The sequence below is a fragment of the Furipterus horrens genome, unplaced genomic scaffold (genome assembly GCF_987537825.1).
Source record: "Furipterus horrens unplaced genomic scaffold, mFurHor1.1.pri manual_scaffold_3, whole genome shotgun sequence".
In the NCBI taxonomy this organism is placed as follows: domain Eukaryota; kingdom Metazoa; phylum Chordata; class Mammalia; order Chiroptera; family Furipteridae; genus Furipterus; species Furipterus horrens.
Genome location: NW_028327173.1, coordinates 142,223,805 through 142,242,351, shown reverse-complemented (window position 1 = coordinate 142,242,351; position 18,547 = coordinate 142,223,805). Strand labels below are relative to the sequence as shown.

Below are 18,547 nucleotides of genomic sequence, written 5' to 3'. Positions count from 1 at the left end.
TGTACACCTTGATATCCTCAAACACATAGTGAAAGTACAAAGGAAGAAATGAATGGAGCCATTCTTACAAACTTAACATTCTCCTTAAATCTTTATCTTCACTTAGAGGCTTTCATTCACTCTTGAAATAACATGTTGAGGTCCAATCCAATCCAATATGTATTTTCAAAACTTTCCTTCTCTTCACACATAATGTCTTTTTATCTTTACACCCTTTTTTTTCTCACCATATGTCCTGGAATAATCATGTTTCTGAAGCTAGGTTTTCCTTACTCTCTTTTTGGCCCCAGGAACTTTTTCAATAGTCCCTTCTTCTCTTTGGTATCTTTAGGTTTTCTTTCTCCCCTGGTTGCTTCCTCTCTGCCTAGGAAAGAAACAATATGTTTCCTATCCGGTTAGGATGGTTTTAGCTGTAACTGACAAAACAATTGACTCAAACTGCTTTAGCAACAGGGACCTTTATTGGCTTACATGACTTGAATCCCAGCGACTAAACAAGCTCTAGTGTTAAATAATAGAGTTGAATTGACCCTGGTTCCTTTCATCTGCTCTGCCTTTCACGAAGACAAGGGTATTTCCCTTACAGTTTTTGTATGCTTTGTTTGCACTCAGGACCACATGCTTCCTTCATGAGGTAAGTGTGGGACAGGTTGTGAGAGAGATCCAGAAACTCAAAAGAGCAAAGAACAACTTGCCCAGAAACCTACAGTAAACATTATCTCTCACCTGCCAGGACTGCTTTACAGGCACATCCTGAACCAACCACTGGAAGAGAGATAGAATTACCTGGAGCTGGAGCCGAGGCTCAGCTTCCTTTCTTTGGGTACATGGTTGTCCAAAGATGATATGGACACTGGTCAAATTTGAAGCTGGGGGGGGGGGGGTTGGAAAAAAAGGAGGATTTGATAGGCAATCAATGATTTCCACTGCACCTAGCTTTAAAAGAGCAGTCTGGGACAAACAACCTGCTATTCTGGTTATTGTTATATTTTGTTCCTTGCCTTTTATAGTCAAAATTGTTGAAATTTATTTTGCACCTACTTGCTCATTGCCTCTTCAAACACTTAACTTCTTAGCTCTTCCTTACCTACAGTTTTTCTCACCACCTCTTGGGAGCTGATCTATGAATGATCATTGTAGCAGGCATTGTTAGTTGCAACCACAATATCTCTCCTTCACTGTGTATCAGCTAAGTAGTCTGGGTAGAACTAACCTTAACTGCAGCTTCAGCAATAGGTCATTATCAGTCTAAGACTATCAAAATGTTCATATTGCCCTTTACATCATGACCATTCAGAAATGGGGAACTGAAGTCCAAGCCAGCCAACTAACAGCATTACCTCAACTACAGTAATTGGCACTGACTTAAGTTGATCTGATCAGAGTGAAACCTCATACTTATTTCAGTGATTGAGGAAGGAGAAGTGAATACAGAAAAGCTTTCTCTAATTTGATACCATGACAGATGTTAGTCTGGTGTAGAAGTCAAACACGGAACAGGATGGGGTGGGAGGTATAGGGGGATTGGTGGGAGAGATAAGGGGATCAGAGCCAAAGAATCTTTGAGAAATGGAGCTGGAAGCCAATCAGACTGCCCGAAGCCTAACTTATCTCTAGGCTTTTAAGTTGTTTATCCCTATAGAGTTCCTTTATTTTAAAACCAAATTTGAATTACATATTTTTCTTAAAACAAAATAATCCCAACTATTAATGGCCCCATTATATATATATGTATACATATATTTTTTATAATAAAAAAATCCCAGCTAATAATGGTCACCAATGGTTTCCGAATTGCCAGACCCAGGGAGTTTTTGAAGTTCTTGTTCTTTTAACTTTCTTTGAAGCATTTCACACTATTGACTATCTTGGATTCTGAAACTCTTCTTTCTTGATTACATGCTTCCTTTACTTTCTCCCTTATTTACAAAACTGATTATAGAAGGCTTGTAAAAGTAAAAGAAAAATCATAAAATACACATAGTATAGTTTTAAAATGGCCAAACTCATCAGTCAAAAACTTGGCTAGGAGAAATGGTAGGAAAATAAAGGAGGAGAGGGTGGGGAAGAATTGAGTAAGAGGAAGATATTATGATACTATATTTTGTCATAGGTATTATAAATTAGAACCTCTTAAATATATCACTAAAAAGCTACATATGTATGATCTGAAGCTTATTGGCTTATTATTCTCTTGGCCACAATATTATAAGATAAATTATGAATATAATAAATATTTAAATTGGCAACAACAACAACAACAAAAACCCTGCTCATCACCACCTGGATCTCCTCCTGCTACCTCAGGCTGTCCCTCTGTAGAGAATAGAATCGTCTTTCCTTTTAAAACCTGCAATACCCTCTGTCTCCTCTACTGTGCTTTACTGTTCCACTGTTCTTTCAGCTTACTTAGAATGAAATTATATTTATTCTATCTTTTCAGTGTCTTCCATTTTTATCCCTTCCTCTTTGTTTTATACTGCCAGAACCCAAATTTAGGCCTTCTTTGCTTTTGTCTTAGATTTGCAATAGCTTCCCCATTGGTATTTCCATCTTGTGGTGCCTACTTTAACCCATCTAATATACTACTGAAAAGTATCTCGCAAAGGTAGATTTCCAATCAATGGTTTCCCACTGCCTTCCACAATAAATACAGTCTCTTTCCCTAGCTTTTAAGGCCTTTGATATGGTAAGCCTTATTGATTATTCCTAACCTAACATCCCCATAGCATGACCTGCTTTCTTTATCTGTGCTGTAACTATTCTAGAAATATTGTTCCTGCTATTTATCCTTATCAACATTTTATTTACTTCAAAACTCATCATTAAAGCTATTTTTAAAATTTATTTTACCGGCCAAGATGGAGGCTTAGACGGACACGCTAGGTCTCCCTCTACAACTATAGTGGAATACAACTACTTTAAAACAAAGGATAACTAGAAATTCCAGAAAATAAAGCTACACGGAAGCCCAACATATGAAGTTATAAACCAGCGGTGCCATTTGGGCAGGTAAGAGTTAAAGAAGGCAAAGCTGTTTGCAGAGCGGCGGGGCGGGGCGGCGAAAAATCCTGGAGGTAATCAAGCCCCTGGCTTGCGCGACTCCGGGCGCTGGGGAGCAGCCGCAGCATCGCCTTGAACAGTGAGGCCCAGGGGGGCGGGAGGACGGATCCCGGTCTCCTAGCTGAATAACTGTGTGAATCCATCTTGGACCCCCGCCCCCACAGAAAGCACCACAGAGCTGCGAAATAGGTCGCGGACAGGCAGGCGCCGGCGGTCGCTGATTTGTGACGCGTACACAGGCACTGCCCCCTGCCCCCGACAGCCGGCCCAGGAAAACAAAACGCATCTGTCAAAATGTGGCAGACAACTATAGAGATCCCGGTAACACAACTCACCAGGCAGCAGATAGAGAACCTGACAGATGAACAGATAAGAAACCTGTCAGAGGCTCAGTTCTGGGCCATTGTCATCAGGTGGCTTACAGAATTCACAAAAGAGCAGGAAAAAGATATGAAAGAAGCGAAAAACTTTCATAACGAAAGGAACAAAACCACATACGAGACAGATGGTGAGGAATCCAGAGTCCATTTCAACAAACTGGAATATGGAGAAGGAACAAGCAGTCAACCAATGCAGCGAGAGGAAATGGCAAGCAACAATGAGAGGATCAGAAACCTCTGGGACAGCTATAAAAGGCCCAACATAAGAATCATTGGTTTGCCAGAGAATGAGGAAGATGAACTAGAACTTGAAAAATTGAGTGAAAATATAATAAAGGAGAACTTCCCAGACTTGGGGAAGGGAATAGACTTGCAGATCCAGGAAGCAAGGAGAGTTCCCAAGAGACTGGACCCAGGGAGAACCACTCCAAGACACATTATAATCAAAATGTCAAAAATTAAAGATAAAGAGAGAATCTTAAAAGCAGCAAGAGAGAAGAAAAGAATTATGTACAAAGGGGTCCCAATTAGACTATCAGCTGACTTCTCAAGGGAAACCCTACAGACAAGAAGGGACTGGCAAGAAATATTCAAAGTAATGAAAATCCAAAACCTACAACCACGAATACTCTATCCAGCGAAATTGTCATTCAGAATAGAAGGACAGAGAAAGTGTTTCCAGGACAAAATAAAACTGAAAGAGTTCATTAGATCCAAACCACTGTTATATGAGAAGTTAAAGGGACTGGTTTAAAAAACAGAAGCTAGGGAGATGAAACAAAGGCAAACGAAACAGGCAACGAGAATGGAAAAGGAACTGTGGGTAAGGGAAACATAGTGGGGGGAGGCCAACAGGGAAGGGGAGTGGGGAGAGGGAGGGAGATGATATAGGAATTGGGGATCATGGTAGGAGGGAATGGAATAGACGGAGAGAGGTTGGGAGGAACTGTAAGCACAACTAATGGACATAATCTAAAAGGGGGGGACAACTGGAGGGAGGGGGCCACCGGGTGGAGGGGAGCAGAGGGAAGGGAAAGGGGCACAAATGTAATATTTTAATCAATAAAACACATTAAATCTGAAAAAAAAAAAAAAAAAAAGAAACCAGCTCGCAACCCCACAGCGAGTGGCCAGGGAAACCGGGATAAGATGCAGGAGTTCCAGCTCCAGGAGAAAAGGGTTACCTGCTCACGGACCAGCAGGGATTTGCACATCGACACAGGGACTGAACGTGGCTTAACCCAGGCTGAATTTATTAAAGGAATGTGCTCTAAAAAAAAAAAAAAAAAAAAAAAAAAAAAAAAAAATTTATTTTACCAACTATATTGGTAAACAAAATGTCAGCATATGTTATATATTCAAAATCTGTTGCATCTAAATTTGTGATCATACAAGTTTTCTTCTCTAGCTCTATCAACAGATTATGCAACAGCATGTAGAAGGAAAAAGTACTCAACATTTACTTTCCATATCTGCAGACACATTTTTTGTTTTTTTCTTTCACCGCTTCTTGTTCTCAAACAGGTTATAAATGTTACAAAATTCAAAAGTTAAAAAATGCTGTAAATATAAAATAAGCCTTCTTTCACTCCTGTTCTCCGCTCCTCCAGTCCCTCTTCCCTGGAGGCACTGTTACCAGTTTCTTGCCTGTATTCATCGATGGAAAGTTTACCAGAGACACATGTTTAATTTATGTGTTGATCTGGGAACAGTAGAGGTGTGCATTCGAATTCAATTTTTTTAAAAAAGCAATCCAGTATAAAAATGGGCAAAAAATCTGAACGGAGGCTTTTCCAAAGAGCAATATGGATGGCAAATAAGCACATAGATTCTTAACATCATTAGTTGTTAGGAAAATACAAATTAAAGCTGCAATGAAATATAACTATAAAGATGGCTAAAAAAATTTTAAAGATATTGTTTATTTAAAGAGGGGAGGAAGGGAGGAAGAAACAGTGAGAAAAACACCAGTGTGTGAGATATACATTGATTGGTTGCCTTTTGCATATGCTCCCAATTGGAATCTGGCCTGCAACCCAGGCATGTGCCCTCATCAGGATTTGAACCAGCAACCTTTTGGTTTGCAGGCTGGCACTCAATCCATTAAGCCACACCAGCTCAGGTAAGCAAGCTAGCTAAAATTTAAAAGACTGACATACTAAGTGTTGGTGAAGAAGAGGAATAACTAACTCTCATTTGTTACTGGTGTGAATGTAAAACAATTCAACTACTTTGGAAAACTGGCAGTTTCTTTAAAAGTCAAACATACACCTACCAAATTATCCAGCCATTTCACTCTTAGGTATTTACTTAAGAGAGAGGAAAATGTATGTTCATATTAAGACATATACACAGAAATGCTGAGAGCAGCTTTATTTATAATAGTCAAAAGCTGGAAACAATGCATATGTTCATCCACAGACGAGTAGATTAACAAACTAGTATGTTTGGTAAATAGGATACTACTAAGCAATAAAAAGGAATAAACTACTAACACATACATTGACATGGATGAATCTCAAAATCATTATGCTGAGTGAAAAAAGAACAATGGTACCTACTATATTATTTCATTTATATAAAAATCTACGAAAAGTAAATTAATCTATACAACTATAGCGACAGAAAGCAGATCAGTGATTACCTGAGTATGGGTGGGTAGGAGTAGCGATATGGATGGATTGCAAAAGGGCACCAGGGAACTTTTGGGGGCATTAGATATGCTTATGATTTTGGTGATGCTTTCACGGATGTCGTCGGCAGCCGTCCGTCTCGAGAGACGATGGTGTAGCTTCTTAAGAGTCTGCACCACCGAGAATGGCTGTGCAGTCCGACTCGGGAGTGACATCGTATCTGTCTCCTCGCGTGTTGAATCGACATCTTGCGATGACGCTGAAACTACAGAGCCTGGGCAGGGTGATATGGAGGGTCTGCTGTTGCCCATGCAGCAGACCGCCCCTCTCTTCGCAGCTGAAGTATCCAAGGGAAAGACGGAGTCAATACAGCTTGGCTTCAGGTGCGCCGCAGGAGTTGCCGGTGTTGACTACAACGTCAAACCGCCTTAGGGACTCCGGCTCTGGATTTTCTGTCGGGGTTTACTCCCTTAGCCTTTCCCCTGAAGAGGTATGCCGCAAGGCAGCGGAGGTTTTTTGGAGTCAGAGTTTTCCTTCTCTGATGTACCCTGACTGGAAGATCGAACCAGCGACACTTAGCTCGCAGGCCGACGCTCAATCCACTGAGCTAAACCAGCCAGGGCGGACGTACGCCTATGAAAACGGATCAAATTTTACTCTACGCGCAGTTCATTGTCAATTTAAATATCCATGAGTCTGTTAAAAAGTTAAAACCAAGCCCCGCATTCTCGGCCTGTTTTTTTCACTACTACTTTTCAGGGTTGAAAGAAACTTTAGGTCCTCCACCCCCGCCCACCCCGCTCCTACTTGCCCCGTAACCGTTTCTAGAGAAGCCCTCACCTAACGCCATCTACTTGACCCCTCCCTAAATCCTCAATCCGACCTGCGGGCTGTTTTCTCTTAGTTTGCCGCTAGAGGGAGCACGCTGAGGAGGTCGAAGCCCTTGCCTCTCTAGCACAGACCCAACGCCAGCATACACTTCCGGCCTTAGTCAATACCGCTTCCGGGGGGATGTGCGGTCTGTGAAGGCTGAGGGTATCCAGGCCGAAGGGTTCTTTCTTTGCGGGGTTAGGCGGCCCTAGCCGCCTCTTTGGGGAAGATCAGATTCACCGTTGCTCGAAGAGGTCCTTCCTTTAACCCTGGAGCGGAGGGAGAGTGCTGCCATGGCGGCGCCTGCTCAGCCAAAGAAAATCGTGGCCCCCACGGTGTCCCAGATCAACGCGGAGTTCGTGACCCAGGTGCGATTGGGCGAGTCCGGTGTTTGAGAGGGATGGATGAGGACGTCCTAGGTGCAGGGCATGTCAATATCTTGCCATCTTTAACCTTCTGGCCTTTTAGCATTGTTTCCTCCTCTTGGAATCCTCCTCTCCACCCCACCGCCCTTCCTTAATATGGTTAATTCACCATCGTTCATCTTCATGACTTTGGACAGGCTCTTTCTGACAACTAGACTAGATTAGATCGTCAGTTTTTCAGATACTTGCATTTTTGTGTTGAAAGTCATTTAGTGGTTCCCTTTTCTCGTGGAGCTTATATTTCAGAGGGCTAAGCCAGACAGATGAGCAGTACCGTTTTAGATCGTGGTAAGTGCTGTCAGGAAAGTGGAACAAGGTGTTGTGACAGGGGCTGGGTTGACGTGTATGAACGGCAGTCAGGAAAGACCTTTCTGAGGTGACATTTGAGTAAGACCTGAATGAATAAAAAAAGTCAGTTTTGGGAAAAGCAGAAAGAAGTCCAGGGGACAGCAAGTGCACACGGGCTTGCACGTGAGGACAGATAAGGCCAGGACTGCAGACATAAGCAGTAAGAGGGGGACTATGGTGTGAGATGAAGGCACGGAGTCAGTTTGTAGGGACCAGAGTCGTGCACAGTTTTGGAGGCTGAGGTATGGCATTTGGATTTTATTCTAAACACAGTAGCTTTTAATAGCAATCTAGTGAAAATTTTTAGAATGATAGAAAGATCACTGGGGTTACTGTGCTGAAATTGAATGAGGGTAGAACAAAAGTAGTAATAGGGCCACTTTTAGTCCAGGTAAGAGACGGTGGACTCTACTATTAAAGACTGAAGTTGACTGATACACTGTGAAACTAGAGGCAGTGGGATTTGATGATACTGACTATGGAGGGATGGAAGAAGAGACAAATTGAACGTAGTTTGAACAATTGGGTGAAAGATATGGACATTTACTGTGACAGGGAAGACTGGGAAAAGGGAACGTTTAGTGAGAATGTCAAGATTTCTGTTTTGTCCATGTTAAAGTACGAGATGCCTGTAGACATCAGACATCCAATTGTAAATGGCTGTTGAATATGTGAGTCTAGAGCACATTGGCAAGGTCTGGGTTTGAATATAATTATGGAAGTTAATGACCCTGGATGGTATGTAAAACTGTAGGGTTGACTGAGATGTCCTACAGAATGTTTGTAAACATAAAATATTTATTGGATCTTGCTTTGTCAGAGCTGAGTCTAGGAGCTATGTGTTTTATTCCCTTTGAAGTGCCAGCACCCGGCCTTGTATTAGCACACATTGTGTGATGTGTACGTGTTTTGCTGAAGGAATGGGTGAGTGAATTAATGAATGAATGTACTGGGAGGTTAAGAAGTAGTGGAAGGAATGAACATTCTCAGCAATCTTTGGCCATGAGAAAAATATTAATGCTTAATATTTGACAGATAACTGTTTTGGGCTCCTTGGGCTGCAAAGATGAATCAGCTGTGATCCTTATCTTCGGGGAGTACACAGTCTGTGGGTGGGGACTGGAAGAGGCTTGAAGAACTCATCGTAGTTCCGTGGGATACGTGCCAGAACAGTGATGTGAGGGGAGTGCTTTGAGAACAGAGTTTAAAATGATTACGTTTGTCTAAGGAAAGAATTTCCAGAATTTTCTCATTGACAAAGTTCCATTTGAGATGGACTTTGAAACATAAATGGGAAAGTAGGGAAATGGGTATTCTAGGTAGAGAGGACATCAGGCGTTGTTCCTCCTTCTGCTCTTCCTCCTCCTCCCTCAGGGCATCTGACCAGAGAAGGTGCTTTCTAGTTATTATTGAATGAATGAGATGTAGAGGTTAAATCTTAGTTTTAAGAAGATCTTCTCTCTGAACTTTGACCTCACGTTTTTATGCTACTGCATTTGTCCTGCCTTTTAGTCTTTCAGTAAGATTTATTTTGAACAATTTGTGCTGTCATAGCTGTATGAAGTGGAGAATGGAAAGAGTTTCTATTTTATGTGAGACTAGAGAGTGTGGAGGAGGGCAGGATATTCCTGGAGGTAGAGATGTCTGAGAAGTCACACGTTAGACACCCCCCCCCCAAAAGGAGAAACTCAGAAAAAAGAGACATGATAGATGCTTAATAAATATTTGCTAGATCTTTAATGAAGTAGAGATTCACAGTAAGTAGTTTGGATCAGAAGATAGGATTTACGTGTTTATTTGGAAGTCCCTGAATCCAAGGGAACGCATCAGATTCAGTTCACTTAATGGTATGGTGTTAGGAAAAGATGACTGAGTTTTGTGATACCCATAGGGGGCAGGGAGCAGAATGAGGACATGAGGCTACCACAGAATAATTGGGAGTGAAGTATTTTCTTTGGGCTGGAGGGCGATTGATAACTTGGGAAAGTGTCATATGAGCGGGCCATTACTGTAATGTTTTTGAAACTTCCTCAGGCCGATGTCCTCACTGCTTGCAAGGCTCTTTATGTGTGTTGACTGTGATATCGTCGGCAGCCGTCCGTCTCGAGAGACGATGGTGTAGCTTCTTAAGAGTCTATCTGCATCGCCGAGAATGGTTGTGCAGTCCGACTCGGGAGTGACATCGTATCTGTCTCCTCCCGTGTTGAATCGACATCTTGCGATGACTGTGATATATACTTAGCTATAGTAGCAGAGAAGACATTATGTGAGCAGGAAATGACTAAATAGAAAGAATCAGTAGGTCACCATCAGGTAGGGTTGAAGAAGGCCTCATAGAAGAGGTAACATTTCAGGTATTACTTCATTCGTCCATTCATCAGCCATTAATTTGAGTGCCTCCAATATTGAGTCTTTGTGATTGCCAAAGTGTTCTGTTTTTCAAGAGATTGTACTGTAGGCTATTAAAAAAAAAAAATTCAAGAAGACACGTTGTATCTTGAATATTTAACAATCCATCTAAGTATCTAGAGACATTGTATATGTGTATGCAAAATTCACAATTTACAAGTAAAACCCAATCTACTGAATTATAACCTACTAACTCTTATTCTCTGTAATAATCCACTGATGGACTACAATTTTTTTAGGTTTTGTATTGGTGTGTATGAGTGTATACTACTCATTTAAAGATTTATTTTACAAATTAACATTCCCAAGGATTTTGATTCTGATTTTTAGTACTGGCTCAACTGTTAACTAATTGTAATCTTGGGCAGCTCACCTCATCTTTCTGGACCTAGCTTTCCTTATCTCTCTGCTGAAGGTGTTTGGCTAGGGTTATAAATTTTGCTCTGTTGTTTCCCTGTGGATGGTTAAAAGTATGCCGTGTTTTTTAGAATCACAATGGCAGGTTGCAGGGCAGGGCATGAATGGCATTTAGTGGGTTGTGGCCAAGGATGTCAACTGAGCTGCAAGTGCATATAGTTCTCTTAGACGGTAGAATTACCCTGTTCCCCAAGTCAGCAGTGCCCTGTTAAGAAACAGCGTGTCACTGAATAACCTAAGTCTTTTAGCTCCGCAGTTACATGAATCTCTTACTTACTGTATATGTTGTCTGCTTTTGCAGCTAGCATGTAAATACTGGGCTCCCCATATCAAGAAGAAATCACCTTTTGATATAAAGGTAAGTATTTTGGGTTTGCAACATTCTTTTTGAAGAGGTATGCTGTTTTATCTCTTTTTAAGAGCTTATTCAACTAAAGCTTTCAGAATTTTTTAGAAGTTAAAACTATAGTTTTCTAATTATCAAACTAATAAGTATTCATGTTAGAAAATTTGGAAAATATGGAAAATACATAAAGAAAATAAAAATAACTACTCAGGGATAACCTTACGATCATATTGTTGAATTTCCTTTAAGCTTTTAAAATGTGTGTGGATTTTCCTGTGTTTTTAATTTATTATTATTATTATAAATGACGGTGTAATGAAAGTCTTGGTAAGTATAGAGAAATTTTTTACAACTTTTTGATAGTTTATTTAGAATAGACTATTGTTTTCTCTTATTTTTAGGTTGATGAACTGTGATAAAGATCTTTAATATAATGATTAGAGAAGTGGGAGTTGTTTAATGTAGAGGATTAGATGACTGAGGATCAGTAATAGTAAGGGAATGGATTTACAGTGCCATTGATGAAATGTAGAATGAATGAAAGGAAAAATTCCTTAAATGTAGAATTAATTCTCATTGAAATAAGTTCTTAAAGAGAGATCTTTAAATGAAATGGGGCTGGCATATTGCATGCCACTTAACAAGTAATCAAGACTTGCTTTCAGCTTTGCTGTTATAAAGTGAATGGTAGTGTTTAAGGATACCTTAGTCAGTTGGAACTTAACCCCAAATTTCTTACATTATTTGAGCTTAAATGTTTTATTCATAAATATATTTTGTTTTGCTAGCAATCCCATTTTATTCATCAGGAGGATATTAATAAACATGGCATACATTAATCTTAATTATTAACAGGGTTACTTTCTCTTATTATGTGCTGTTTGTATACATGATATGTTTGTATATATTGGGTTTGGGGGTTCCTAGAAACGTTTTTCATTAATAACAAAAATATCTTAATGACACTGCTAGATTGAGTTGAACCTAATTATATTAAGATTTTTAGAAATTAAATTTATATGCAGATTGTTTTAGTTAACACAAGTAATAATTCTAGATTAACCTATATATGCCTACTTAGAAGAACTGTACTACGGGTTGGTATTTAAGGGAGAACATGTCCTTCATTTTATTATTTTATTTTAATTTTAATAAAAAGAAAAGCAGTAAAGAAAATTTCATAAATTGAACAAGCCGTATTTGCCTAATTGTCTTCCTCTACCACCCACATTTATTTAACAAATATGATTTGAGCAGTTAAAAGACATCATATTACTATAAAATAAAATTTTCTGAGGCTTTATCATGTATTTGGAAAACTAACAATTAGCATTTGCTTCTATTATATCTTTATACTTCTAATTTACTTTCTTTCTGGCTTTTGAAAGCACATTGTTATGACTCTTAGATGGAGTGTGATAATATTTGTATACTTCAAAATTAGGTTTTTAAAAATACCCTGATCTTATGAACTTTTATTTTTTCTAGAAATAATGCAAACACCTCATTTTTAAATTAAGTTTATTGGGTTCACATTCATTAATAAAATTATGTAAGTTTCAAGTGTAAAATTCTATAATACATGATCTGTATATTGCATTGCGCTCAACACCCAAAGTCTAGTCTCCTTCCATTACCATAAGCTCGACCCCCTTTACCATCTTCATCCTCTCACCAACCCCTTCCCCTCTGGTAACCATCACACTGTTGTCTGTATTTATGAATTTGTTTGTTTGTTTGTTGCTTTCTGTTTAATATCCCACAGATAAGTGAAATTATATGGCTCTTGTTGTTTCCCATCGGACTTATTTGGCTTAGCATGATACTGTCAAGTTAATCCATGTTGTCACAAAGGGAAGGATTTCATCTTTTCTTATCGCTAAGTAGTATTTCACTGAATATATGTACCACATTTTAAAAAATCCAATCATCCATCAAGGAACACTTACATTAGAACACATCATTTTAATGATTCTAAAACTTTTATGTAGATATATTTTATTATTTATGTTTTTCTGCTATTTTGTTTTATTTCACATTTTGAAGAATGTAATGGGGAAAATCTCAAGTATTATTTCAGTGGTAGTAATATTTAATAGCTTTCCTAAACCAAATTATTTTGTGTAATCTTAGTAATTGAAAACTATTTAGGGTCTGAAAAAAGTTGTTTGAGATAGTAAACATTTTTGTATTTTTAATAACAGGTTATTGAAGAAATATATGAGAAAGAGATTGTCAAATCAAGGTAGGAATAAGTTTAACTTTTATATGTAGAGATTAGAGTGGATTAACTTCGATCTTATCACAGCTTCTTAACTAAATATGATCATAACTTAGAATTTTCTTTTTTGGTTTAGTCATCAGGGAAATGATTAGAAAACCTTTAATCTACCTGCTGAATAGTCATAACGGTTTATTTTATTTTTGAATTAATGTGACAGAGTAAATATGGAAATTTTAAAATTTCAGTTCAATTAATACTAATTTTTTAATCATTTTGTTTAATCTCTTTTAAAACTTTAAAAGGCAAAACATACATAATAACTACACCTGTAGGCATATATGCTCAGTACTTATTTTAAAAGGATAATTGACTAAAAATGAAATAGAAGCATTTATATTATTAATGTTACAGAACTTATAAAATCCCAGATTTGATATGTATTATATGTTTGAGTTTTATGAGGTAAGTTTTGCCAAATAATTTAAAGGCAAAACAATATTTTTCAAAATAAGAGACTAGCTGTTTGGTTTTTATGATTGTTTGGTGAGCCTGTAGAAGAAGTAAGCAGGGCCAAAGACCACATAATTTTATTATTATTTTTTTAATTTGAAGAGTAAGGGGAAGCCAGTGAAGAGTTGTAAGCACATTGGTAATATTTTTAAAAGAGAATTCAGAGGGGGCAAGAGGCTGGAAGTTAGTTAGTTTCAAGATAGTGATGGCCTGGATTAGTGAGGAAAGTTGGGATGGAAAGGAGTTCCCATTCTGAGAGAGAGATGGAGAGGTGGTTGGTGGTTGGATGTGGTGAGTGAGGAAAAGGGAGGAATCAGTGATGACTCCAAAGTGTTTGGCTTAGGTTGCTAGGTGATTACTGGTGCCATTGCTAACTTTGTTATTGGTGTTGAGTTGGATTGGTTGTAGATCATTAGTTCACTTTTGGAAATGTTGAATTTTTGCTGCTTACAAGCCATGCAAATTGAGATGTATAATATAATAAGCAGTTGGATGTCTAGGTGTAAAGCTCAGAAGAGATGATTAGGCTGAGCCCACTTTGTATCAACCTCCTTTTCAATGCTAAGGATACAACAGTGAATATGGCAGTTAAAGTCTCAATTTAGGGAGCTTACTTTCTAACCCTTGTCTACAAAAAACTACACAGATGTATAATATCAATAGGTAGTAAATGCTATGAATTAAAGTGTGGTTAGCATTTAGTGACAAAGGCTGCTATTTTGGATTGAATGATCAGGCAAAAATCTTCTGAAGCTATGACATTTGAGCAGATATATGAGGTCTGTCCAGATGATATTCAGCCATGAAATATGAAAAATAGAGGCATTTACTGGAGCAGATACAAGATACAAGAAACATCATACATAGGACAATGACACCTCAGTCCTCTTTAAAGCAGGCACCTTGGGACCTCACACAGTTCTCCCAGCCACCATCAGCTGCCCTATCGTATTTTGCTGAATCTCTTCCTTTTCAAAGGTGATTTTGATTTTGGAAAAAGCCAGAAGTCGCGGGGCGCCACATCTGGGCTATATGGGGCTGAATCACCTGGGTGATTTGATGTTTTGCCAAAATCTGCAGGAGACATGATACATGAGTCGGCGTATTGTTATGATGAAGTTGCCAGTCACTCATTGCATCGTCCCTGAAAGCCTTCTGTATCATCCAAATAGTTTCTGTGGCGGAATGCTCAAGCATGATGCAGAATTTATGCAGATTTGTTGCTTGGCTTGCTCAGTCATTTTGAATGTGACGGCCACACAGCACACATGCTCATACAATGGGTCTACTGCCCCCACTGACTAGTACAGCTAAGTTTTCATCGTTCACTCATGCGCTTTCCTGTCCACTCTCCTTGGCTGCCAGGTTACATAGATGTCCCGCAAACTGTTCTCTTTGTATTAATAATGGCTGGACTTTTTCTGGATAAACCTCGTGTATAACATATGATGGGTTGGTCTGACAGTGGCTATGGAAAAAATTGCTTGAGGAAACTTAACTAAAGATGAGCAGGCAGATAAATCCTAGGATCCTTTTTTCTCATATATTAAGGATGTACGAATCTGAAAATTATCTTCAACTTCGAGAACTATTTTTCTGCCTCTCTTCAGAACAGGCTTTCAATTCAGTGAATAGTAATCGCTTGTGTTTTTTGTTTGTTTCTTTTATTTGAACCTTTGTTCCTCAAAGATAAAAAACTGCCAGTAATTTTTAAATGATGTAGACTTGGCTGTATTTTTTCTAGTTGCTGAAAGGTAGCCATCCTTAGCTGGGCTCACCTGGATTTATCAGGTGCTTTAAGAGCCACATTCTCACCTTGTCGTCGGCAGCCGTCCGTCTCGAGAGACGATGGTGTAGCTTCTTAAGAGTCTATCTGCACCGCCGAGAATGGTTGTGCAGTCCGACTCGGGAGTGACACGGTATCTGTCTCCTCCCGTGTTGAATCGACATCTTGCGATGACGCTGGAGTGTCCTCTCCAGTGAAGCTGAAGCTACAGAGCCTGGGCAGGGTGATATGGAGGGTCTGCTGTTGCCCATGCAGCAGACCCCCCCTCTCTTCGCAGCTGAAGGGTCCAAGGGAAAGACGGAGTCAATACAGCTTGGCTTCAGGTGCGCCGCAGGAGTTGCCGGTGTTGACTACAACGTCAAACCGCCTTAGGGACTCCGGCTCCGGATTTTCTGTCGGGGTTTACTCCCTTAGCCTTTCCCCTGAAGAGGTATGCCGCAAGGCAGCGGAGGTTTTTTGGAGTCAGAGTTTTCCTTCTCTGATGTGCCCTGACTGGAAGATCGAACCAGCGACACTTAGCTCGCAGGCCGACGCTCAATCCACTGAGCCAAACCAGCCAGGGCGATCTCACCTTGTACCATTTAAAATATTTAAATACAACTGAAATGATTGTACTCTGCCCTCAAGTCTCAAAGTTTAAAAAGTTAAATGCACCTTTATAACATATAAATTGTAGTGTATATTTAAAAAATTAAATGATTATCCTTTAGACCAGTGCCTTGTGGAAGTTCTGTTGCTATGTTATGTGCTCATAGCATCTTCATTATTGGGGAATGGCTAGATGTTAGATTTATTAATTTGTTTCTAGCCTATCAAAATAGGCAATTTATAGCCATTAGGCACTCTTAATATTATAAATTAAGGCTTTTATAATATTTATTTTTGGAACATCAGCCCTATGTCCCTAGGAGGCATCTGGGAATTAAATCAGTCAGTTCTTAATATTCTTATGTTACAAATGATCATTTTTAGGGTCTCAGAATTATCTCTTAAAATACCATATTCCCTAGTCACCCTGTAATGTGGTATATTATACAATTGATTTAATTTAATATCATTATCATTATCAAATTTGGTAAGCTTATCTTAATATATTTTTTAATTTTATGTATTAAAAGCAATTGTTACTTCTTGCGTGCTTACTATTTACCAGATCCTGTTCTGAGCACCTTGCAAATAGTAGCTTATTTATCCTTAAAACAACCCTGTGATAGTCACTGTTATCTTTATTTTATTAATATGACTAAGGAAATAAATAGAGGTACAGAGAGGTCAAGTAACAAGCCCAAGATGTTTCCTAGTAATAAGAGGCAGAGCCAGGTGTTAAATTCTTGTCTCTGACTCTTATTCAATATACTGTTCTTAAATAGGACAGAGTTCATTGCCCTTTCAGATGCCAAATCACACTTTGGTGCAATTATTAATCCTGTTATGAGTTCATCCAAGTAGTTTATATACTGAAAAAAATGGTGACTTATAGAACAATTTACTTTTGCCAGTGTTTACATTTATTTTTATTAAAAATGTTTAAACCTCTTTTCTATGAAATATAACAGAAAAGGCCATAAAACAGAAATGTATAACTTTCTAAATTATTATAATTCATAATCACCACCAAGGTAAAATAAAAAACATAGTCAGCATCCCAGAAGCCCTTGCATACCCCTTTCCTTTACCATTTTAAATGTAAGTATGCAAATATGAACACTATAGTTTAGTTTTGGTTGTTTTTGAACTTGAAATAATAGGGTCATGCAATATGTAATCATTTGTGGCTGGCTTCTTTTTGCTCACAATTACTGTTCTTTAATTGTCTATTTAACAATAAGTCTGGAAGTAGGTAGACCAGAAACTTGTAATGTCAGGGCTCTTCTCAGCCTTTTAATTTTTTTTTTTTTGTTTTGTTTTGTTTGTTTGTTTGTTTTACTTTTTTGTTTTGGCTTTCGCTTTGTGGTTGCAAGGGGACTTCCATAGCTCCAGACCTCATGTTTTCACACAGCCATATCCCAAGAAAGGAAGCAGGGGACAGTTAAAACAGCAAGAGAAATTCCCTTTGCATGCCCCTCTCCACTCTTTTCCTTCAAGTTTAATGAGACAGTTAACAATACAGTTAATGAACTTAATTTATTATACACAAATCACTCAACTTTAGGAGGATTTAATGAGATCCACGTTAAAACCTTGACACAGAGTCAGGCACAAAGCATGCTCTCGGTAAATATTGCTAACTTAAAAAAAATCCCAAAATTTTTAAAATTATTTATATTTGATATTGTTACTTTTAACTTTTCATTCTTATCTTTAAATGTCTTCTGGCATGATGTCTAGTCCTAGACCCATTTTTATATTTTACATGTACACCTTTAGTTAAACTCTTCTCTTTATCTTAGAAAGATTATTGGCAGAAGCATAAAACTAAATTTAATGAATACCACCAGGATTGCTAGAAGAGAATTTTTCAGTGTTTTTACTTTATCTTGACCTGTCAAGACTGATTTTTCACTTCTCCAGTCATCAAAAAAAAAGTAATAAATTGGCCACTCTACCTCATTTGAACATTAGGAAATAGTCAGTCCTAGAATGTTTAAAGGTAACACTGCATTATGACTAGTATACGGATCTGTCCATCTCATGGGCCAAGATTTTCTGTCATCAGTGAGGTCCTGTTTGTGGCTGCAAATTGAGGCTGCAGTTATGTGCAAAGTGGGCACTGAGCGAATTCTGTTGTCCAATATGCAAATAAAGTGAAATGTTTGTAACTGGAGATCTGGAATGTGTCACATAAGCCGTTGTATCCTCTCAGTGACCTGGCTGACTGTAGAAGCCAGAACGTTGCCAGTGTTCTGTGTTTGTGCTTTTTTTTTTCCCCCCACAATAAAAACCTGCATTTCTTTCTCACCAAAATTCTGTGATATTACTTATTTAGTGAAACTATTTAAGAGATAGAAAGCAGTGGAGTAAGATTTTGACAGGATAATGGTCTTTTAGGACATTATAAATTCATAATGCATTTAATTTTTTAGCTAGATACTATTATCCAGTGGCAGTGTTCTGATCTGGCTACTTTGTTTATAACATACAAAATGATAAAACTAAACACGCGGATGTTTGGACCTGCATTTGAAGAGATCCTGTT

At 38.5% G+C, this 18,547-nt stretch overlaps 1 protein-coding gene across 1 annotated transcript in view; it reads left to right on the top strand.

Annotated features, from left to right (window-relative positions):
- The first annotated feature begins 7,085 nt into the window (after positions 1-7,085).
- Positions 7,086-18,547, top strand: part of AQR (aquarius intron-binding spliceosomal factor) — an 88,290-nt gene continuing 76,828 nt past the window's right edge. The window contains exons 1-3 of the mRNA XM_090270383.1: positions 7,086-7,314; positions 10,847-10,903; positions 13,096-13,136. Coding sequence (XP_090126509.1) covers positions 7,240-7,314; positions 10,847-10,903; positions 13,096-13,136 — 173 coding nt within the window. The 5' untranslated portion in view covers positions 7,086-7,239. The remainder of the gene's footprint in view (positions 7,315-10,846; positions 10,904-13,095; positions 13,137-18,547) is intronic.